Below are 24866 nucleotides of genomic sequence, written 5' to 3'. Positions count from 1 at the left end.
AATTAATCAGGAGTATTATTAAAAAGAGTCTATCCTGCTTTTGTTGGGAGTAACTGTCTCTACTGTCCAAGGAAGACTTTCTACTAGATTTTGCACTGAAGCATTGCTGTGAGGATTTGATTGCAGTCAGCAACAAAAGCACTGTTAGTGAGGCAAGGATGCTGGATGATCACCACCCACCTCATCCTCAAATTCCCAACTCATCCTTAAGCAATCTAAAAGTATCGGATGGAGGACCAGCATAATTCCAGAGAACACAGTTCCTCACTGCTCCACAGCTCAATGGGGGGGGGGGGGGTGTATTGTGTACCCCTCTAGCCCACGCCTGGCATTAGATAGCATGGTGCCAGTAGGTTCATGTTTATCTGCTCCAGAGAGTCCTATTCTATTGGCAGTACTTCTCTTAGGGGACTAGATAAGATATTCAGTAGCTGAATGCATAAATAAGAAAGGGTGTCCACAAACATTTGGACATGTAGTGAATAAAAGGTGTTTGGCCGCATACATCTGGAAAACTGACCTATCCGTCCTCCGTCCAGGCGGCTAGATCTCCTGCCAGTCTCGCTAAACTTACAGTTTTTGTGAATATAAGCCCGGCAATCCTCCAGCCCCCATATATCTCAGCAGTCCCTTATTAAGCACCTCCCTGTCTCCAGGCTAAAGTGAGCTTCAGGCCTGCTGCACATTTGCGATTGGATGCTCCTGGAGGGGCTCTGCTTAGATTGGCTGGATTCAGGGTTTGTTGGCCAATAGGATTGAACAGCCTACAATAAATGGGATTATTGGCTGGTTTCTTTTGCAAGGCAAACTAAAGAGTCGCTCAACTGTGGCAGCGGTTAAAGGGCAATTCCACTGACTTCGATTTCGGAGTAGTTCATTCGCTGAGATGTAAACAGAGTCATGCAGAGTGGGGTTTGGTGTGAAATGGAACCAGGCGGCACTGTGACTACAACACAACCATGTATAGACACTTTTTTTTCCTAGCCAAACCCACCAGTGAACCTACACGCGTCGTCTGAGTTTAATATGGAATGGTGATGGATGGTAAAACAATGGTATATCTGTAAAATACGTTTTCCTACGGGACTATTTTGTCTTGTAATGGCCTACATGTATCCCTCCGCCATGGAAGTGTTTTGTAAGTGGGCTTCGGTAGAGCAGATGAGTGAACTTAACCAATTTAACCATTCAGTTATGCAGAAATCTGGAGTTTTAAGTGAAGTGTGAAGAATTAGTGAAGTGGACAGTGCTGTTCTTCTGTCAGGAACCACGTACGCTTCCAGATTCAAGCCTACAACAGATCAAATCCCGGGTCATGCTGCTTGCCATCAGCACCCGGAGTCAGAGAGAGCACAACTGGCCTTGCTCTCATAAAGGTGTGGGTCATGGGTGGGGGTTTAATGGCACTTCCTCCTCTCATCACTCCTAGTGTGATGTTGGTCAGCACAGGCGTCTGATCCAGAGCTTTCCTCCGAGGCTGCAGCTACCTGGCGATGCTACATCGGCGCAGTTCAAAATAGAGGTGGAAATTGGCCTCACATGTATCCGAGGAGACCTAGGACCCTATATTAACGATCTTTCGGTGAGCAGTCAACTGATGTCAATTGATGGCCATAGGGGAGTTGACATGAACAGGGATTGGCCTTTTATAAAATATATATTATAAATAGAAATGATTAAAACAAACAAACAAAAAACACTTTACATCCACCTTTTTTAAACCTCTAAAATGTTCTCCACGCATTCAAAAAAATGGTTCTTTACAGAACCCTTTGAAGGACCCTGATTTGTTGAGTGTGGCATAGGGGTCACCAAAACACTCATTTTTGAGCAGAAATTGTACAGGTGTTTAGATTTGTAAGTATTTATTGAACTCTAAAAGAGCAGGATGTTTAGATGATGCTGGATTTACTGCTTTAGAAGATCTATATTTTCCATCTGCATTTAAAACCATTTAGAATAATATATTTGTGATCAACCCAAAAGTTTGTGTATAGGATTCTGAAGATATGCACAAGAAAAATTCGATATCCCACAGGCCACAATTTTGGTGCATCTGATTGACAAATATAGACAATAATTTATATCTTTGTGGTCACACACAATCTCCACAATTGCAACTTCGCAGGAGGAGATAAACGTTCATTGAAAGCTAAGAGGATTATGTAAAGATATTAAATTCCATGTCATTTTGGAGCATTTCTATTAGCCCATTTATCAAGAAATTCTGATACAATATAAAGAAGAACTGCCAAAGTCACATTATGCCAAAACATAAAAAACATAAATGGCTAACAGTGATGCTATCATATTAATAATGGAAGTCAGTGGGAAGCTCCAGCACCTGCCCTCAGGTTTGCATTACAGGTGTGCTTAGAGTCAGAGATTTCTGTCCTTATGTTTACCTGACCAACACAGAGCCGGTAGCATTCGGGTGGTGGGTCATTCTCACATTCACTGCAGTGACCCTGACTGACGTGGTGCTGGTGGTACGAGTGGATCAGACACAGCAGTGCTGCTGGAGTGTTTAAACACTGTGTCTGTCCACTCTCCACTAGACACTACTACCTACTTGGACCAGCTTGTAGATGTAAAGTCAGAGGCAGAAGCTCTCTGGTCTGTTGCTGCACAGTTTTTTGGTGTTGGTCATCCTCTAGTCCTTTATCAGTGCTCACAGGATGCTGGTGGCTGGATATTTCTGGTTGGTGGACTATTATCAGTCCTCAATCATACTGATCCACCACCACCATGTCAGTCAGTCAGTGTCACTGCAGTGCTGAGAATGACCCACCACCCAAATACTACCTGCTCTGTGTGGTCCTGAGCATTGAAGAACAGGAAGGTGAAAAGAGGGTAATAACAGAGTCTGCAGAGACACAGATGGCGACAGTCTGGAGTTATAGAACCACACAGTGCTGCTATATGGGAAGTGGAGCTGATCGAATGGACATAATGTTAAGTCACAGCGTAATGGCAACACACAAAGAAGCAAACACAGTCTTTACGCTTAAGTAAATACTATTTTTATTGTGTACAAAAAGTTTTTAGATCAATTTCAATATAAAAATGTCAACATTTTATAATGGAAGCCTAAATGGTGCAGCGTGATTGACAGGTGTCCATTCAGAGCCACTGGTATAAAGAGTTGGATTTATAATAAATGAAATGACTGGAGTTTATATGGGAGACGATTTCAAATGACATTAAAATACGCCTCTCCTACCGGCACCCGGCCTTCGTACTGAAAACTGTGCCGATCAGGCCTGTTTCGGTTCTGAAGAGTACGGCGCCCTCTGGTGTGCACAGAAAGAACTACCGCATATTTTCTGGACATGGCAGGTCTGCTAAGTTTTACATACATTGCATTTGGCTGTTGCGTACAAATCACTGTATACTGATCAAGTAAGTCAAGTAGGCTTAAAGCAGATCAAACAAAAACAGCACAAGCTTTAACACACAACGGTCTGCAAAATGCACAAACTACAAGTACCTTCACACAGCCACATAAAACTGTTCTCCAACACACACACACACACACACACACACACACACACACACACACACACACACACACACACACACACACACACACACACACACACACACACACACACACACATTCAGACACACACAAAACACCCATCCCCAGAGTTACAGTACAAAAAGGCACAAATAACCTACTTTAGTGTCAAACTACTTTGTTTGTTAGGACTAAGGTGTGCAAACATAGACATCACGATCTTTGGTTTATAAGAATACTAAAATCATACTGTTAATGGAGCCACAAGCAGCCCAAACACTACTGTTTCATCTTATTCCTCTCTTTTTAAAAAGTTTAGAAGCACTTTGCAATACAGGGAGATTACACAATCTCCAAAATGGCGACTTTACAGAAGAAGGCAAAAGCATCCTTAACTTTGAATGAAAGTCAATGTAGAATAGGAGTTAATTCCAAGTCATTTAGAGCATTTCTATTGGTCCACTGCAGCAGAATTAGTCACACAGCGTACAGAGCGTTCCTTTTTTTTGGACCGAATTTCATACGTAATGTTGATGACTGCAAAACATTGATAATTAAAAATGATTGATGTATTTTAGTTCCTTTTTTTATTTATTAATTATTTACCAATGTTGTGCCATCATCAACATCATTACCTGTAAAATTTTGAAGATGGTGGTGATAAGTTCACTGGCGAACTGGCTTCGGATAGTAAATATAATGGCATTATTATTTGTTGGCAACATCTGCTATTCTATTCTATTCACTACCACTGTACAGAAATCTGATTCTCCAAGACCCTGTTCACACCTGCTCACCTCATGTGAGCACTATCTGGATTGTATCCTGATGAGATTTTAGCCACATATGTTTACTCTGGGTTGTCAAATGCGTCTCAAGTTAGTCAGACTGAAATCTGATCGCTGGGTGGGAGAGAATATACAGATCTGCTCAATGTGAAGCAATTATTACTGGTGTTTGGGTTGTACTGGGAGGGTTTCTGGCTCAAATGTGTCTCAGACCTTCTCCTGAAGTGGTCTGAGCGATGGTTAAATGAGTCTTGGGTGCGTTTACACTTGCGTTTTACGTGGCTTGGCCTTCTCCAGATCCGGATACTCAAAGACACATGAAGTGAGCAGGTTTAAACGGGGTCCAAGTTTCCCTACAACAAACAATTCCACACATATTCTCACTCTGTACGACTGTTTGCATCTCAACTACTGAATTATGCAGACGTTTCACGAACTGGTGGAGTTTCTCCTTACGCCTGCTGATGTCTGCTAAAACCCACACTGAACTGTCTGTGGAGGACACGTGGACATGGATGTGACCTGAAGTCTTATACACATACACTATACAGCACTGTGCACAAGGTCTTAGGCAGTGATGAACATTGCTTAAAGCTATTTATGCAAGTAGGGAGTGTGTTCTGGGCCTTGAAACTTAGAATAGACCCAAATAAACAAAAAGTCAGTGGTCAGAATTGACTGTCCGACAGCACAGTGACTGATCCGTTGGTTAGAAGTGCACAGTTTTGGGTACTGACCTTTTCTGTGAACTCCAGACACTGATAAGATAAACTAGGTGCTGCATAGAAACTAGAAGAGCTTTGAACACACACACACAAATATCCATATATACAAATATCCAGGATATTGTGGTTGATAAGTGTATGTGTTTGAGAAAATGCACTCAATTTGCCCAAATAAATAGCTTTGCATATCATTTCCTCAGATGCCTTTTGCGCAGTACAGAGCACTGTGTGTAGAAACATCCCTCAGTCTGATCAAACTGGGCTGTAACGAATGCAATTGACAAATGCGAGCCCAGTTTATAAAAAAATACTACTATTGTGATTATACTGCTACATACTGCGATTGTGATATGCCTGGCGCTACAGAAATTAATTAAATAATTAAAACACCCACTCATTTATCTGGAACTGTGATTGGTCAGGACGCTTAGAGCACACAGCAGAATCACGGTGATTGGTTTGATGCTTATTAGCACATTACAGCCTACTGCAAAGACCACTGATATTATGATAAAACTGTAACAATACATTGCACAGCGCCTAGCTTAAATGACCAGCCTGACTCCAACATACCAGTCTCAGCTGTGGCGAGTAATCAAGTGGATCTCCCCTCTTTCATTCAAATACAGTCGATCAGTACGAGGCTAACGTAGCAAATAACGAATGGAAGGCGACAACGAACCAATGAGAACCACTCAGACTGCATTATGCACTTTATGCACTTATGAGGTTATATTGGGAAGAATTAACAGGGACAGGAAAGTACATTGGATGAAAAACTAAGGGACCATTTTTCTAACCACATGCTCTATATAATCTAACTGAATATGAAAGATTGACCCTGAATTATTATAATTATTATTATAATAGCTGCTAGTGTTGTATATGCTTATCCTATAGGTGCAAGTTCATGCTCATTTCCTGGTAGATGAGAGCACTATTACAGAGTTTGTTCCCTTTGTCACATTTTCTGACAGCGCTTTACGAGAATGCAAGAACCATCTGTTATTCAACTGTGTTGTAGAATCACCACAGTTCCTCTAACCTGTTCTAACCGAACAATTTTCATGTGAAACAGGAAGTAAAACAGAGCCAATGGTGTGTGTATGGTTTTTTTTTTTTTTTTAAACAGGATAGTAAAATTGGACCTCATCCGATCACACTGGGCACGCATTTTAATGAGCAGTGTAAACAGAATCCGGTCAAAGTAGATCCAGATACTGTCCGGATACAAACAGCATGATAATGGCAGGTGTATATAACATATATATATTATATTACAAAACCTGCTTATGTGGTTTCTGACACTGGATCAGACACTATTCCACACGATTATCTATAAACATGGGCTAAATCAACTGTATCGACTGCATTTGGGGGGTAAATCCGACCGTAACTGCACAGTGCTGGATTGCTCCTGGACTGGTCAGCTTCACATATTCAGAGCTTTATCTTGTTTCCCTGCAGCCAGGGCTGGTTAACAGGAGGAGACGAATGACGTTTAGGTTGATGTCACCGGTCAAATGCTTCACTCCTAATGGGATCTGCGCAGAAGACCTGATCTACTAAACCAAAGAAGCAGCTTTATCAGCCCAATCATGTCAAAGCAGCCAGGGACTGTGTGCATACTGTAGATATGTGCATTAAATATGTACAAACTGTTTTCTACATGTACCTCTCATCCGTCCTTTGCCCCCTACGGTGGTCTACACTGTTCTGTTAGACACGAATGACCCTCATTAAAACCTGCATGGGAACTGAAAGAGAGAAATATTCTAAAACGTAGTAGATATAAAAACACAAAGTGCAGACGAGAAACACCAGGAAAGTGTAAAGATTAAACTCTGCTGCTCACAAAGACAATCATGTCCCATATTAACCATGTATGCACCCGCTACTACCACTAAAAGCACACACACACACACACACTTGTTCACTTACACTGGGCACATAAAATGCCCCCATAAGCAGTTATGGATACACAGTCTCTCTCATTCACACATGCATGCTCGCACACACACACACACACACAGTGCAGACATATAAGGCACCAGACGAGAGGGTGGGGCTTCAGTCTCCATGGCAACAATATGGACACCGCAGTCAGAGGATGGAGCAGGGACAGCCGCCCTTCTTCTGTTTCCTAGAGGAGCTTGTGAGCATAGGAGGACTTTCTGTCTCCTGAAACTTTCTGTAAAGGGTGGTGGGGGGGTGGGGTAAATAAATAAAATTAAATTAATAATTAAATAAATTTGAAAAATTAATTAAAACAACAAAAACTTGCATCTCATACCCTAATGATGATCAGCTGTGTGTTTGAGAAATTCCAGAGTGTGTGTGTGTGTGCGTGTATATATATATATATATATATATATATATATATATATATATATATATATATATATATATATATATATATATATATATATAATAAAAATCACAACCCTTAATGTACTAAATGTAAATGTTATTTGTTACATGTTATTTCCTTTCTTTTTCTTCAGCAATTTTTATTACTTATAATTATATAATATTATATTACCTAATAAATACATACATTATTATACTGTCTGAGTGAGTGAGAGAGAGACAGACAGACAGACAGACAGACAGAGAGAGAGAGAGAGAGAGAGAGAGAGAGAGAGAGAGAGAGAGAGAGAGAGAGAGAGAGAGAGAGAGAGAGAGAGAGAGAGAGAGAGAGAAAGCAAGAGGGGAAGAACAGAGGAAGAGCGCGAGAGTAAGAGAGAGCGTGATAGTTCCTTCAGTAAATCTTTGCTTGTTTAATGAAAATGTCACTGATTGGGATCAGCACTGTGCTCTTAATGGGTTTTACCGTATTGCTCGAACCACCTCCAGAAAAGCTTCGTCCACATTGTGGCGGTTCTTAGCTGATGACTCCATATAGTGGATCCGGTTTTCCCTGGCAAACCCCATGGCCTCTTCTTTGGAGACCTGAAATCAACATGCCGACATGCGCCAAGATGACGTTATCTAAAAACACACAGACCAAATTCACTCTCACTCTCAGGCCAGCATTACGGGGTGTTTACCACTCTCTGCTGGTCCAGATCCGACTTGTTGCCAACGAGGACCATGGGGAAGTCGTCCCGATCCTTCACTCGCAGAATCTGAGTGTGAAACTTCTGGATTTCATTGTAACTGAAAGAGGATATTTAAGCACATGAGAATTTCTGCATAACCTCAGAGGGTGTTTTATTTGGCACAGGTTTGATACCTAAACTCATAAAACCCAGTGGAGACGCCAGACCACTTCAAACAACTCCTGCCATTTTCCACCCAATTCCACCTGTATGTCACAGACAATCATTTCCTGCCCTCCCCCCATTCATAGTGTTCTAGAATATTCTCCCCTCCCCCCATTCATAGTGTTCTAGAATATTCTCCCCATCCATGGTGTTCTAGAATATTCTCCCCTCCCCCATTCATAGTGTTCTAGAATATTCTCCCCTCCCCCATTCATAGTGTTCTAGAATATTCTCCCCTATCCTATTCATCGTGTTCTAGAATATTCTCCCCTCCCCCCATTCATAGTGTTCTAGAATATTCTCCCCTCCCCCCATTCATAGTGTTCTACAATATTCTCCCCTCCCCCCATTCATAGTGTTCTACAATATTCTCCCCATCCATGGTGTTCTAGAATATTCTCCCCTTCCCCCATTCATAGTGTTCTAGAATATTCTCCCCTATCCACGGTGTTCTAGAATATTCTCCCCTCCCCCATTCATAGTGTTCTAGAATATTCTCCCCTCCCCCCATTCATAGTGTTCTAGAATATTCTCCCCTCCCCCCATTCATAGTGTTCTAGAATATTCTCCCCTCCCCCATTCATAGTGTTCTAGAATATTCTCCCCTCCCCCCATTCATAGTGTTCTAGAATATTCTCCCCTCCCCCCATTCATAGTGTTCTAGAATATTCTCCCCTTCCCCCATTCATAGTGTTCTAGAATATTCTCCCCTCCCCCCATTCATAGTGTTCTAGAATATTCTCCCCTCCCCCCATTCATAGTGTTCTAGAATATTCTCCCCTCCCCCCATTCATAGTGTTCTAGAATATTCTCCCCTTCCCCCATTCATAGTGTTCTAGAATATTCTCCCCTTCCCCCATTCATAGTGTTCTAGAATATTCTCCCCTATCCTATTCATCGTGTTCTAGTATATTCTTCTCTATTCATCGTGTTCTAGTATATTCTCCCCTCCCCTATTCATCGTTCATCATTCCAGAACAGTCTGAATGAGGGGAAGCTAGAACAGCGTCTATTGTGGCAAATTATCAGGCAAAGTGTGTGTGAGCGTATTTACACATATATACATACATTAACACACACACACACACACGATTAGAAAACCAGCTACTGTAATCTGCCTTGTCTGTGTACATGTCTGAAGATTCCCACACAGCAGATTAAAACTAACCCACGTCGCCACACTCGCACACAAACAGTCTTGAGTTGAGCCATTCTCTCAGAAACAGACCACAAAAACACATTATCGCTCTCACTCATGACTGACAGATACACACGCTTACACACAATGGTTAGCTCTCTCATGAAAAACTTCTTTACACCTACACAGTCTCTGTTCCCTTTCTCATTCAAGCACAAAGGAAAGGGACTCTCTGTTCCCACTAACACGAAAAACACAGGTTCATCTCAACATGGCAGGGGCCCCGTTCCAGCTGACCTACAGACTAGGGCTGGGCGATATGGAGAAAACACTAGATCACAATATTTAAAGACTTCAATATTTAAATATTGATACGCGATATTTATCACAATACATGTAATCTTAGACTATAAACATCAGTAGCGTCAGATAATTTATAACTTATAATTTACTATTCAGATCCTCTCCTGTACTGAATACCAAAACCAGTCGAATTACACTGTTAGTACGGAAACCTGCAGCTGATCAGTGTTTATTAAGCACCAGTGTTTATTTTTATCACCATAACAAAATGTATCAGGATACGATAAAATATCGTCATATTGCCCAGCTCTAAACTAGGGATGCACCGATCTGGCTTTTTCAGCTCTGATAACGATGTAGATACATAAACATTGCATATCGCTCGATATCCGATATTATCCAATATCATTGCTGTAACAATAAACCGGATACCTCACCATGTCGGAGAGACATTAGGATTGACGCATTCATTACTTTATATAATATAATAAATTATATATAAATTATATATAAGATATAAATGTACTAAATTGCCATTTGTTGTTTATTTATCTGCACATTTAGTGCAGTCTCACACCAACAAATTAAAGAGAAAGGATCAGCTCCAGGGATCCCCTAATTATTATGATCCGATACCCAATCTAGCTAATTTTGTTAAAATCTGGACCGATCTCCAATCCTAATATGGGATCGGTGCATCCCTAACGCATACAGAAATACATACAGGTCTGTGCAGAAGTTGCCTAATAATATCATTTAAGACCTTTTATCTCAGTAATGAGAAAGATCTCATCAGAACAGATAAAGCAGGTGAACATAAATCCAGTAAAAAGGAGAAACAAGAGCTTCTCATTCTGAAGAAAGAAAGTAGTGAGATCTTGTGGGTGAGCTAGTCTGAGGAACAGAGCTCGGTTCCTCCAGGTTTCTCCTGGACGCCCCCCAGTCCAGCCAGCACAGCGTGGAGGATGTGTTCAACTCCATCAGCAGCAGCAGCAGCAGCTCACCTGATTTACCATCATTAAGCCCTGATTTACCACCAAACCAGGTGTTGATCTGAGTAGAACTCTAAATAATACTAGACTCCATGAGAGAGGAGAACTTTGGAGATGTTCTAATGATGAACACAGTGATGGAGAACCACCACGAAGAACATTGAACTCATCTTCATGTTCATGACCTTTCCTATGTGATGCGGTGCATGATCATGCTGAAAGTAGCCGTTAGAAGATTACCCCTGTGGCCATTTGTTGAACTTGACGTGGTCTTCTGCTGTTGTAGCTCATCCTCCTCAAGGTTGGAGGTGGTGGTGGTGTTCATTCTAAGCTGCTTTTCTGCTCCTCACAGTTGAACAGACTATCTGAGCTACTGTAGCCTTTCTGCCAGCTCCAACCAGCCTGACCATCCTCTGTTGACCTCTCTCATCGAAGGCTGCAGAACTGCCGCTCACCGGATGGGTTTTCTTTATTACAAAATCCCAGGAGATCAGAAGGCCCAGAAATCCTTAAACCAGCCTGTCTGACTCCAACAGTAAAGCCACGCTCCTCCGTTATGATGTCTGATGTGAACATTACCTGAAACTGCTTGACTGTATGGACTGTATGCACTGCTGTCACATGACGGGCCGATTGGATAACTGCATGTCCCTCAGAAAGCTTGGCGAGTGGATATTAATGTGTCTGGACAATAAATGGACCAACAGAAGCACAGAAGCAGAACCTACCTGCCACTGTCGTTTAGGGCGAACACCAGCAGAAAGCCCTCTCCTGAACGCATATACTGTTCCCTCATTGCTCCAAATTCTTCTTGACCTGCTGTGTCCAGAACTACCACACACAGAAACACACAAGAGGTGCACAGTCAGGTGTAACATGAAATCACATGGTTAGAACGATGTGTAGTAATCGATCTGCAAAGGCAAGAGGAGACACAAACAGAACAAAACCACAACACTTTAGGGGCTGTGTTTCACCCACCCACACACACACTCACATTCATCAACACCTACACCTACACAGACGCACACAGTTTCAGGCTTACTAAACTGTGGTGGCTTGATTTTGAAAGCTATGTGCTGACAAACTGATGCAGCAAGTCAAAACAAAACCTGGGCTGGAACTATTAAAGCTAATGATTCACACTGATGCCACCCTATTCCGAAATATCTGCTGCCTTGGAGCTCCTTCAGGCCATAGTCTGTCTATACACACACACACACACACACACAAACAAATTCCACTGAGGTGAATGACGACGTACTGTCTAATCGGGTCTCCTTCCCGTCCACTGTGCAGATTTTGGTGTAGGAATCCTCGATGGTGGGGTCGTAGTCGGACACAAAGTAAGACTGCGAGAGAGAGAGGAGGCAGATGTTATTGCATTCAGAGTGCTCTGCCTCGCAGACAAAGAGGCTTTCGGGCCTAGACATGAGAGGACATGTTGAGAGAACCCTCCTGACTTCACCGCCCATTGAAACACACTGATAACTGCTCACCCTTACAGTCTACATAAGCTGAAACAGCTTTATCTGATGAGTTGTAAACAGTGTATGACACTGGACATAAAGCCCAACCCATGCTACACATTTAGAAAATCTAGTGTTTTAAGTTAGACAACCATTTCATTAACACTAATGAGCTTCTGGGCCAAAAAGACCAGTTACTTCACTAACTGAACCATGTTATTTAAGAAAAAGGTCCAAAAAACTGAATCTGATTTACTCCAAGACAAGCTTGGTGTCCAGTTTGTTAGGGTCAGAAACCAAAGTAAACTAGACCGCTGAGACTACTTAACTCAAGACTTGACCCCATGAACCGAAACAAAAGAGTTCTTGTAAAAAGGAGCTGTTTGTTTTTCCTGACACTGAAGTTTAGTCTTGGCTTTCTCCAGTTTTTAAATATTCAAGACATTTTTGTCCTGAAAATGTACAAAAACAAAGCAAGCCTACATTCCACTGTCATTCAGAGCAACAGCAGTGGAAAGCCCTTGAAAAACACACTTACGAAACCTTGTTATTAAAGGAAAATCTGATTTTTTCAAAACATAGTTAATCCGTCAAGACGCGTTAGCTGTCCAGTTTGTCAGGGTCAGCTACCACATAAGCACTTTACAGACTATTAACTAATTATCACCCTATTCTTCTCAGTCTTCTCCACAAGTAACCTGAACTAACCTTAACCTCAGTGACCAAATGAAAGAGCTTTTGTAAAAAGAAGTACTTTTTTTTCTCCTGACACTGTAGTTTAGGCCTGGTTTTTTATACATTTTCCTGAAAATGTACAAAAACAAAAGAAGCCTGACTTCCACAATCACTTAGAACAAACACCTTGGTATTAAAGGAAAAGTAAAAATAATTCCATACAAATCTGATTCATTCAAAATATGATTAATCCCTCAAGGCCATGTTTAGCGTCTAGTTTGTCAGGGCCAGAAACCACATAAGCAACTTATAGACTACTTAGTCTATTTACGTCAGCTCTGCCAGTAATCTAAACCTAACCTTAACCTCAGTGACCAAAACAAAAGAGTTTTATAAAAAGGAACACTTTACAGTCAGGAGCACTGTCTGTCTCCCGACACTGTAGGTTAGTCCTGGTTTCTCAATTTTTCCACATATTCAGGACATTTTTGTTGTCTGATGTATAAACATCTGATTTAACGTACATCCGATTTCCTCAAAACAGAGTTAATTCGTCAAGATCATGTTTGGTGTCCACTTTGTCAGGGTCAGAAACCACATAAGCAATTTAAAGACTACTCAGTCTATTTCAGTCTGCTCTACAAGTAACCTAACCTAACCTTAACCTCAGTGACCAAAACATTTTCGTCCAAATGAGGACTCTGTTTCTCCTGACACTGCAAGCTAGCCCTGGTTTTCCCCCCATTTTTTCAATGTATTCAGTCTTCCCACGGTCATTTAAATCAAACATTAGCAGAAAGCCCTGGTAACACACTTACTTAACCTTGGTATTAAAGAAAAAAAAATCTAGGAAAAAAAAGACAAATTTCCATTTTTTTAGAGATGTAGTCAATCAACCAAAACCAAATCACATAAACAAGCCTATTTATGAGCTTAAACAACCTAACCCGCATGTTAATGTAGTTCAGTAGGTTTCCAATACTGCAAATTGACAAAATATGTATTGGAATAACTTGGATCAATAGATCCAAAAAACAAACAAACAAACAAACAAAAAAAGTAGGCACGTTAATTTGTACAGTATATGTCATCGCTGTCACGCCATTTTTCTGATTTTTTACTTTTTGACATTGTAGGAATCTGGCAATTGTTCAAGTCATGGACCAATAGAAAAGCTCCAGAATGGAATAAAGTCTTTTTCCAATGACTTCCACTAAAAGAAGTGTGTGTTTAGACCATGTTTACTGTTGTGCCATATTAGGGCTGGGCGATCGTGATATTTACCGGCATTCTGATGATACACAATATTTATCACAATATTTTTATCATGTAATCACAAACTAAACAAATCAGTAGCGACAGATTCTTATAAACTACTATTCAGATCTCCTGTACTGAATACAGTGATTTATACTCTACATCTGCTGCTCTTCATCTAATTAACCCAGTCTAATTACGCTGCTGGTAATAAAATGTGCAGTTGATCTGGAGTTTTTTAAGCTCTAACAACATCCTCCATATGTTTAGAAAAACATAGTGCATCACGATAACAATATATACATCACGATACGAGAAAATGTCATCATATTGCCCAGCTCTATGCCATAGTCTCATGCAGGTATTGATGTTAAAATCTATATTTTCTGTATTGTGACAATCTCGGGAGATCAAGGGTGTATCAGGTGACCGCCCGTCTAGCTCTCAATTTTCCTGTTGAGTCGAAGAGTCAGCGAAGAGTCAGCGAAGAGTCAACGAAGAGTCAACGAAGAGTCAGCGAAGAGTCAACGAAGAGTCAACGAAGAGTCAACGAAGAGTCAACGAACTGTGTTGGACTCAAAGTTGGGCATCCCTGCCCTACATTTTTGGTCTTAGCCAATAAAAGGTGTTTACCTGGATGAACTGTATGGTCAGTGCGCTTTTCCCTACACCACCTCCGCCCACCACCACCAGCTTGTATCTCTCCTCCTCTGACGACATGGCTCGCTTGATCTGTTGCAAAATAAAGACAAAACAACTTTAAAAACTGACTCAACCTGGAGAAAGCCACCTTTAGGTCCATAGTGAGAACTTGTGGACCTGCAGTACACACTACTGTTCATTCAGTAAGAAGAAGAAGAGGAGGTCTGTTGAGCTCTATTCTCCTGTATTGCTGTAAAACACCAGGAGAAGGAAGGTGCACCTCCTCAAAACCAAAATGAAGAAGCCAAGTAAAACCCCTGTCAATTGATTTTAAGTACATTAACCAAAACATTACATGTTTTTGCCCACATTTCACAGCTTATAGCAGGAAAACAAGACCAGAACCGTGAAAACAGACTGGAAAAAATCCTGGACCATTACAGAGTGATGAAGTGGGCTCTGCATACAGCTTAGCTGCCTATGTGCTCCTCAAACTTCTCCAGTGTGGCTGGTTTCTCAGCTGGACATCCCTCAAATCTCAACTCAACAGCACCTTAAATGAGCTGAAGTGTCTTTAAAACACTTCCCGCTTGGTTTTAATCTATATTCTGGCAGGAGAAGCAGCTTGAACAGAGAAACGCAGCCAAAGGCCTGCACACCGAGCCAGGCAATGAGGGCGAAAACGTCCATTAACTTACCTTCCCTTCCGCAGCCGCCTTTGCTTGGGTGAGTTTATCACAGAGTCAGACGGACTACAACTTAAAACGGGCGGCTCAGCTGCTCTAAAGCACAAACACCAGCCTTAAAAACCCTCAAACCATTTTCAACCTCGGATCCAAACGACTTTCAGCTCTACTCGCCCTTTTTCTCGCTGATCTGTCCTCGACCCTCTACGTCTCACTTACTTTTTTCAAAGCCAGGGGCTACTTTTTCTCCCTCCGCCGTGCTCTTTTTTTTCTTCCACCCATTTTCGACCAAGTCCCGCCTTCCTCGCGATCGGATTGGATAGTAAGCAGCTCGCTTCCCAAGCTGGGATTGGCTGTCGGCCGAACCGCGCACAAGTAGCCAACCGTAGCAGCGTACGAGGAGAGCAGCCAGCCAATCCTAGCCCAGGTGAGGCGGGACTTGCCGTAAAACGGGTGCGGAAAAAAACGCTTGCGGCGTAGCTGATTTCTACGTAGCCTTGTGTGAAGAATGGGAGTGTCTCGTAGCGTTTCTTTACAAATGAAGGAAAGAAAATAGCTGTTTTTAGATCGAATCGAGGCTAAAATTGGTTCAAATACGATATTAAACTTAATCTACGATCTTAGTCGTGATTTTACACTAAAAAAAGGCTGCTTCCACCGGATGTGAGGACTGGAGTAATTGCATGTCGTCGTTTCCATATTTGGACACGGACCTGGCCGCTGCGCGTGGTGACTGATATCAGGGAAAATCACTGTTTAGCTGTATTTTACTGCTCTATGTTTAGAATATGAATGATAGGATTATGGTGAGGCGTAAGGAAAGCTGTATTTGCACGAATTAGATCGATATGGGGTCTGTAGACCCGTTTGGGTGGGCTGAAATTGGCCCAACCAGCTTATATGATAAATACACTATACTTGCACGGTGCGTTCAAGCGCGCCTCGTATCAGAAGGTTTCGAAGTTTACGACTTTACGGCGTTTAGCTGCTCGTCGAAAGACACACACACACACACACACACGAACCTGTTTTCTTGCCTGTTTTACAAAGAATATATCTCACACTGAAGCCCCTCAGGTATATTTTTGGGTTTTTTTTACGATTTGGGATCATTGTCATTTTCCAGTTTCCAGCTTCAGTGGAACTCTGCATGACTTGCTCTGCTCATGCCCTCGTCATCTGCTCCACTCCCCGGACATGAGTAAAAAGGGCGTAGTAACTTTTCTTGGAGCATTTCTGTTTGAACTCCACCTAAATACTCATGTAAATGATGTGTTCCTCGGATGTGATTCCGGGTAGTTCACTGTTCACAGACTGATTTATGAACACTGTCCTGCTAAAAGACAGCACATGGCTAAGTGCTCAGGATATTCCAGTGGAGATGGGAGAAGTTAAACCAACTTAAAACTGACACACACACACACACACACACACACACACATATATATATATTTTATGTAAAAATAAATAATAACATATATATATATATATATATATATATGTGTATGTATATATGAAACAGCGTGGTTCACATGAAGTAGCAATACATGTGGGGATGTCCTAACAGTTTCCTAACTTTATTCTATGAATTACATTTTACAAATTATTTAAATATTTACTTTTACATTTTTATCATTATTTACATTTTCTTCAGTTTTAACTAATATACTATCTGAATCTCTCAGTGTTCTTAAAATGAAATGAATTAAAATGTGTTATAATGTTATGTTATATATATAATGTTAATGTATGTATATATATATATATATATATATATATATATATATATATATATATATATATGATTATGGTGAGGCAAAAAGAAAGCTTTATTAACAGGGATGCTAGACGGCTTTTGAATGATATGATGAATGATTTTTAAAAATACATTAGCAATATTTGCATACCTCATATATGACCTAAATCTCTGAGTATTGTTAAAATAAAATTAATTAAATTGTGATATAATGTTTTACAGGCAATAACACTCTTCTCTCTTTATATGTCTGTCTATCTATCTCTCTATCTATCTGTCTATTTATATATATGTTAAGGGAGAGTGAATAAAATATAATTAACACTATTTTATGTTGTAAAACATGTTTAAAAAGATTCTTCTCATATTTTCATAACAAAATTACAAACTTTTGGAAGATTTTTGTTCATCAAAATAGTTTTTTGGAAACTGAGTTGTGTGTTGAAATCACGGAAGTCGCTCCTATATTATTAGATTCTCCCTCTTGGTGGCTGTAATTGAGCCCCATTTTGAAGCAGATCAGCAGCTAGCCTGGCTGAAGTACAGTCTCCAAACATGGTGGAGGTAGTGTTACACAGTGACACAACTAAACCTCCCTAAGAAAACAGTGGAAGAACTCTATATTCCTTCTTATGCATTCAGAACAGTTAGTTATTGGATGTTTTTATTCCCAGATTCATTCAGATTTAATATAGATGTCATAAATAAAACAAGGAGTTTATCATTCTGATAGTATCTCCTGCAGTTGTTTAGGTGTTTAAGTAATTTTATATATTAAACAATATAAAATTGCCTGAAATTGTGTTTAGATTGTGTCTCCAGACCCTACAACAGTGTCTGCTTTCCTACAAGTCTCTATGGAAGCTCATGTAGTCATGTAGAAAGATTCAACAGAAGAAGCGTGTAAAGTAAAGTGTAAAATATGTCGTCTTTAATGAACACTGTGTCTCAGTACAAGCCGTAGTGCTAAAATAGCCAGTCAACCTGAAAATATTGATTTATAAATAACAACAATAATCAGTTCAATAAATAATCAATTCACAGGCAGACTGTGCGATAAAATAGAACAGACGTATAGCAAAGTCTTCTTCTTCAGCCATTTCTACACGGTCAGTGCATTTGTAGAGTAATCGACAGCAAGTAGGCGATTTACGACAGAGCGTCAGATCAGAAGTGTACGTGTCTGTCACACAAACGATTTCGGATATAGGCCCAACATGCAGTCCAGTCAAATAAGCAAAAGTCACTCTCACAAAAATAGGAAAAGCACACAACTGTACACACTCATACATCTATTCACACCCCCTCCCCTGCCTTTCAGTTCCTTTTTCCTCCTTCGTTAAAATCCCTTCTTGCTCATTTGAGGAGCTAAATAATCTCGATGCAGTGCTCAGTGGCTTTGTGCACTGAAAAAAAAAACCATGCACTGAACTGACCTGCTGCAAGTGCGTGCGTCATTTCCACATAAACACAATCAGTCTTGCCAATAGAATCATTTTGGACCAATAGAAATGCTCCAAATATTTATACATTGACTTCCATTGAAGGTTTTTTGCAATTGACAATACACATCAACACAAGTTTGAAGGGATGCACCGATTAGGAATTGTGGGGTTCGGCCGATATTTGCACATATGCCTATGCTGGAACACTATATGTCCAAATGTTTGTGGACACCCCTTCTAATGAATGCATTCAGTGTCATTCAGCTGCACCCACTGCTGATACACAGCTTGTCTAGTCCCTTTAGAAACATGAACCTATTGGCACAGTACCTAACACCAGGCATGGGCTAGAGGGGTATAAAGCCCCCCGGCATTGAGCTGTGGAGCAGTGGAAGGACTCTGTTCTCTGGGATGGATGGTGCTCCATCCAATCCTTCAGGGATGAGTTAGGGATAGGGACAGCAACGTTTCTCCAAAATCTAGTAGAAAGCCTTGCCAACTCTTTTTGTCCATATACTTTTGTCCATATAGTGCACAGAGAAATATAACATGCAGATAGTTTAGTAGTGCAGCATCATCTAAACTCTCCTTTTCTGGAGTTCAATAAATACGTAAACAAATATCGGACGATTATTTAAAGCAGTCATGTGCCGATCCCATTTTTTTCCCAAAATCGTGGTGCATCCCTACCCCCGTTATAATCTAATAATGTAGAAATGATGAACACACTGGAGTGCATCGGTTCTTTCAGTGCACGAACGAATCTTCAGTGCCCTCCGGACTTTCTTCAGCATCTGTATGGCAGAGCAGCCTGGCCCACCTTGATATGGGGGCCAAGAAGGACCCCAAGCAGCATACGCTCCCCCCAGCCCAAGAGTCTGTTGATGGTCAGGTTGATGGGTGACATGGGGCTTTGGTCTGCATCTACAACCTCCACTGCTTCCACTGCACAGCCTGGCGCCTCCTGCTGGTGAGCTGCAGCACTGCTTGAGCTCTGGGCCTGCCCGTGTTTTACTGCTGCTGCTGCTGCGGCTGCTGTTGTTGTTGTTGTCTTACAGTCTCTCCTTCTGTTCTGCAGGGATGGCTTTGCTTTCGGCTGCTCCTGCTTCGCCCTGTTTCCTGAGGACGAGCCTCTTCTCTTCTGCGACCCTGACCCTGAGCTGCATCTTGAGGAGGCCTCTCTGCTGTTGGACCTGCTGCCACCGTTCAGTGATAAATCAAGCCTTCTGGCTTTTCCTGCTCCCCTCGGTGCCCGCCTCTGGCCAACAGTGGCACTGCACGCCTCGCTCTGAGCACAGTTGTTGCTAACGTTGTTGCTAACGTTGTTGCTAACTGCTGCTGCCTCCTGGTGGCCAGTCTGGGGACTAGGACAGAGTGGTGTGAGGGACAGAGTGAGGCTCTTACGCTTTTCTAACAGAGATGGGATTTGAAGGTGGGTAGGCTTTGGTGGCATCGGCGTGTGCGCTTCCTGCTGGGTGGAGGCTGATCTCTGCACCTCTGCCGGCTCTAAAGTCAGAGATCTGAGCTTATTGGAGAGAGATAGAGTAAACTCTGGCTTTGGGTTCGGGGTCAGAACACATTCCCTTATGCTGCTCTTGTTCTCACAGTATACGTCTGCTTTGGTTTCCTCCTTGACCACATGACTATTATCTGTAACATTGTCCTGCACGTTACTGTTGGTTAACAGTCCTGAACTGGAGTTGCCATTGGCTGGTTTGCTGGTGTCAGAAGAACTGACCAGGTGATGTGGGGGCTGGTTTGCATTGCCGCTCTTCAGAGGAAGCGTGCCCTGGAAGACCTGCAGTTGACCTAAGAAGTTGAAGTTTGGGGAAATCGTAGGCCTGCGCTCTTTCACGAACCTGAAGGAATAAACAGATGTGAAAGGTAAGTGGTTAGATTTCGCTTCTGTATTGTGTATTGGGATGTGATCATTTCATGCTGTTATAACAGTGTTATTGACAGTCCGGTCTCCTCCTCCAGTTATGGTACCCAATACGACTTGATGCTACCAGTGCTGGACATCATTGGTCAGCTTAATGTGCTGTTATGTCAAATAACAGACATCTAGACTGGCTAGCATCTGAATGCTAAATGATGAGGCCAGTTGTGCTCTCTAAAACTCCAGCTTACGGATGGCTGTGGCAACACTGGGGGCCAAACTTGTCAACTAAGGCCACACCTAATTCACTCCTTACCTGTAAGCATGGTCCAGGTCCATTCCCAGGCTGTACATAATGTAAGCAACAGCAAGAGCTGGAGAGCGGGAGATTCCTGCCGCACAGTGGACGATGACAGAGCAACCGAGAGACATGGCACCATCTAAAAAGAAGAAACCGGCCTCATAAGTCCAGTCATGTGGTGTAATACTCTAAACAAGCTGGAAAATGGGATTAGGACAGGATGGGAATTTTAAATGATCAAAATATATGCATTAAATCTATTACTACTGGGCTAGGTAGGTTTTACTGGGTCTCAGTTGGTCTTCCCAAATGGGCCCCATCATTATAGCCCACCTCAATTTCACATGGGTCCCATCTAGGCCCCAAATGCAGTGTACAACCCAGATGTGACCCGTGTTTAACCCCTTTCTGGTCCCATCACTAACCCTGGTGGGCCTCTATATGTGGATCTAACATGAAACCAGAGGACAAAACTTTCTGGTTTCCACTTGTCCAACCATACAGGCCCCACATGGACATGTTAGCTATGATGTTTCCCAAAAATAGCAATTTCAGAACCATGTTGATGCTCCACTGACTGAAACAGAGAGAATGGCGTCTCTGTCATTGCCACTCCAGGCTGGAACGCTGCTACTGTACTACAGAACTTTGGTTTAGACCTGCTTCTGGAGCTCTCAGCTTGTCTAGAAATGCATGTGTACAGCAGTCCATGAGGGGGCGCCTAAGGCATGATTTGTATTTACAGCAGTGGAGTCTATGTGAATTATACTCCACAACTGTAGGGGGAGCCCAGGAGCAAAAAATACCTATTTGTAGTGAACCATATGAGATTTGGACTATTTCTGTTTATCACAGTTTCCAAATATGGGCATGACTTCAGAACTCAAGCACCAATAATTTACACAGTGGTTTTACTTCACATGCATGTTGTATTTTGATGCTGTACACAATACAACAACGTCACAGCACTGTAAATGTGAACTAGGCCCGAGACTTTCTCTCTGAACAGCCTCAGAGTCATGAGAACAAAGCCCAAGCAGGGAACTCTGTGTTCTTGCCATGTTCCCAGAGTGCAGTAATGATGTAATGCAGCTGCGATGCACAGCGTGCAGCTGGGGAAGATTTGAGGGCCCCTCACCAATAAAGTGCAGCGCCTGGGGGATCCAGGGCAGCAGGTCGTCCCGGAGAGAGTCGTCTATGGGGATCCGGAGATACTGAGACTGGGGCAGAAATGAGGGCTGAGGGCAACAACGGCTAACACTTAGCACATAGGAAATACCCCGGGCAGAGAGACAGTCCTGAGAGAAGAGAGGGAGAGGGAGAGAGAGAGAGTCACTAGGCAGCCCAAACAAAACAGTCTAACTTTGAGAACGTTTCAAAGAAAAAAATGTCCAAAATGTCCAAAAGTATACAGACACTGGACCTTTAAGGTCACAGTGCAAGCATTAGGCTGTGGAGCACTGCCACTGTGTTAGGTCCAACAGAACATCAGTATTTGATCTCACTGATGCTCTCATGGCTGAATGCAATCAGCCCCAATGTTCCAACATCAAGTATAAAGCCTTCCCAAATAAGTAAAGACTATTACTGCAGCAAAGGAGGAGAAACACCACATTAACAGACCTACTCTTCATTTCCGAAGAAATGTTGATGAGCAGGTGTCCAAAAACTTTTGGACATATAGATTCCTTTAGTATTCTGCTGACTGGTTTCACTCAGCTAAGCTTATCCATGCAGGGTGGATAGATATCAAGGCTACCTGGGTTACATCCATCTCTGCACCGAGATAGAGCTGCGGCAGGATACGGGACAGCGGAGCTCGCTCAGAAGGACCTTCCCTGCAGAAAACCATCTCTACACAGAGGTCCTGCTGTCCAGACCTGGAGGGAAAGAAGGCTGGTCAGTTCAGGGAACACCGACCGCCAGTGATGCATTAAACATCAGATGCCTAAACGGTTGCACAAAATACTAAGATATTAGACCAAATAGACTAGTCAAGGCTAGGCTGCTGGATGTAAATACTGCATATGTAAACTCAGCACTGCACTTCAAGTGCTGTAGCTCTTCCTTACTACTGCCACACAATTCAGTGCCCTGGCCGGTCTGAACAGCCCTTACTGAGGGAGAACAGCATACTGCATACAGTAATATTGCACTAATAGCACAACAGCCCTTAGCTTATAGGCACTAGAGCACTAGCAGCAGTGAATCATAATAGTAGAAGTATCCATAATAGTGTCTAGATACTTATATACTTTCTATATTATTTCTAAAACTACTCAAAAAGCTACAATAAATTGATTAAATTATAAATAATATTGAATAATATTATTTATATTTATTATTTAAATGCCTGATATTTCAACCTTAGTGATAAAAACAAAGAAAAAGTATAAATTAAGCTAATTTAATGAATTATTTAATGTTAAAAGTACAATATCAGAGTAATGCATTTAGTCTAAAAGTGTCAACCCACTGATTTAGGAACAAAAGAGCTTCAGAAATGAACACAAATCACTAAGCAAACTTGTATGCAGTATAAATGAGGAATTTCTGCATATTTTTATTTTGCAAAAATGAAACAGAAATGAATAAACAGTCCGGGAGGGTCGACGTCATGCAAACCAGCATATTGCATTTAGTCCAACAGTGCCAGTGCGCACTGACTGAGGGACACTAGAGCCCCAGGATTACGCAGCTGTACTTCATTACTTAAATTAATAATAAAAAACACCCAAAATGCTGCAGAAATGCTGCAAGAAATATATAAAAATAAAATAAAATAAATTAAAGGTCCAGTGGCGTAATAATGTGTGTCCTGGGTGGTCTGAACAGCCCTAATAGACAACTGGGGGTAGAAGAGCATATTGCATACAGTAGCTATAGTCTCACAACATCAGCAGTGGAATTAAAATGCTGCAAAAACACAGAAAAGTCGCCCCAGTGCAAAGCTGCACATTGCATTGCGTTTAGCCTAACTGACACCACAGCCTCGACCATTCAGCAATGAGCAGAACTGCACAAAAAAACACAGTAAAAATATGAATATAAAAACTCACCAAGCAAACGTGTATGCAATGAAAATGCTGCACGAAAAGGACGCAAAAATAAACCCAGTGTCCAGAGGTGGAGTATAGTCGCAGTGCAGCGCGAGGAAAAGGCTGATAAGCCTCGTGGAAGTGAGGGAAGTGTAGGAGCTGCTGTCTGCTGCTGCTGCTGCTGCTGCTGCTGCTTCTGTTGTTGTTGTTTGCAGCTCCTGTACCTGCGCGAGGCAGAAAAAAATGACGTAATGCCGATTCTAGAACCTAAGAATAGTGCGGTTGTATTGTGATGTCATTTTCAGCCAATCAGCGCGCAGGAGCGCCGCCGTGGAGGCGCGCATGCGCACACGCGCTCTGTTTGCTCTACATCATCAGTTTGTCCTGAAGCGCCTTTGAAGCGCCTTTTTTATTATTAATTAATTTATTAATTATTATGATTATTATTATGAATCGCGTGCTTTAATGCAAAGAGCGTCACTTATCCCTTATAAAAGGACGAATAACGAGCATTTTATTTCCTGAAAAAAAAACAACAACATAAACATTAGGCTGCAGTGGGGAGGCTAGTGGTCAGCCAGTCCAGTCCAGTCTTGTGTCCGTGTACCCTGTTCACTGCCCTCCCGCGTGGGCCGTGAGATCCTGGTCTATTTCAGTCTTGTTTACCCTGCTCTCGGTCCTCCTGGGTGGGCTGTGTCAGTCCTGCGAACCTGATGTATAATTCAGAGGGCTTAGCTCACTGTACCTGATTGAAATAACACCACTGCTGCTCTGGCTGGTGGAGGTTGGGTGGGGGTGAGGGTGGAGGTGTGGGTGGAGAGGACTGACTCTACAGTTTTAACACGGCGTCGGCGCTTTCATTTAGCCCCATCCACTGAATGCACACAGGCCCACTGTTACAGCAGACTGAGGAGAATGGCCCATGGCATGGGGAGGAAATGTGACCCAGGACCTGTAGTTACATGTAGTGACTAAACGTCTAATAA

The 24866-nt window shown here is 42.1% G+C and overlaps 2 protein-coding genes across 2 annotated transcripts; both read right to left on the bottom strand.

Moving 5' to 3' along the window:
- Positions 1–3007: 3007 nt before the first annotated feature.
- On the bottom strand, positions 3008–15697 carry rras (RAS related). The gene is made up of 7 exons (XM_072693408.1): positions 15474–15697; positions 14767–14865; positions 11997–12084; positions 11461–11563; positions 8084–8192; positions 7867–7985; positions 3008–7224 (listed from the first exon to the last, which is right to left on the bottom strand). The coding sequence occupies exons 2-7, from the start codon at positions 14851–14853 to the stop codon at positions 7137–7139; spliced, it is 594 nt and encodes a 197-aa protein (XP_072549509.1). The 5' UTR covers positions 14854–14865; positions 15474–15697; the 3' UTR covers positions 3008–7136.
- A 2426-nt stretch (positions 15698–18123) lies between these two features.
- Positions 18124–24105, bottom strand: LOC140573824 (uncharacterized). Its single transcript, XM_072693407.1, has 5 exons — positions 23902–24105; positions 22602–22722; positions 21981–22140; positions 20858–20981; positions 18124–20521 (listed from the first exon to the last, which is right to left on the bottom strand). The coding sequence occupies exons 2-5, from the start codon at positions 22692–22694 to the stop codon at positions 19450–19452; spliced, it is 1449 nt and encodes a 482-aa protein (XP_072549508.1). The 5' UTR covers positions 22695–22722; positions 23902–24105; the 3' UTR covers positions 18124–19449.
- Positions 24106–24866: the final 761 nt, after the last annotated feature.

The sequence above is a fragment of the Salminus brasiliensis genome, chromosome 12, assembly GCF_030463535.1.
Source record: "Salminus brasiliensis chromosome 12, fSalBra1.hap2, whole genome shotgun sequence".
Taxonomy (NCBI): domain Eukaryota; kingdom Metazoa; phylum Chordata; class Actinopteri; order Characiformes; family Bryconidae; genus Salminus; species Salminus brasiliensis.
The sequence above is the reverse complement of the archived record's forward strand: the minus strand, read 5'-3'. Positions and strand labels throughout refer to the sequence as shown.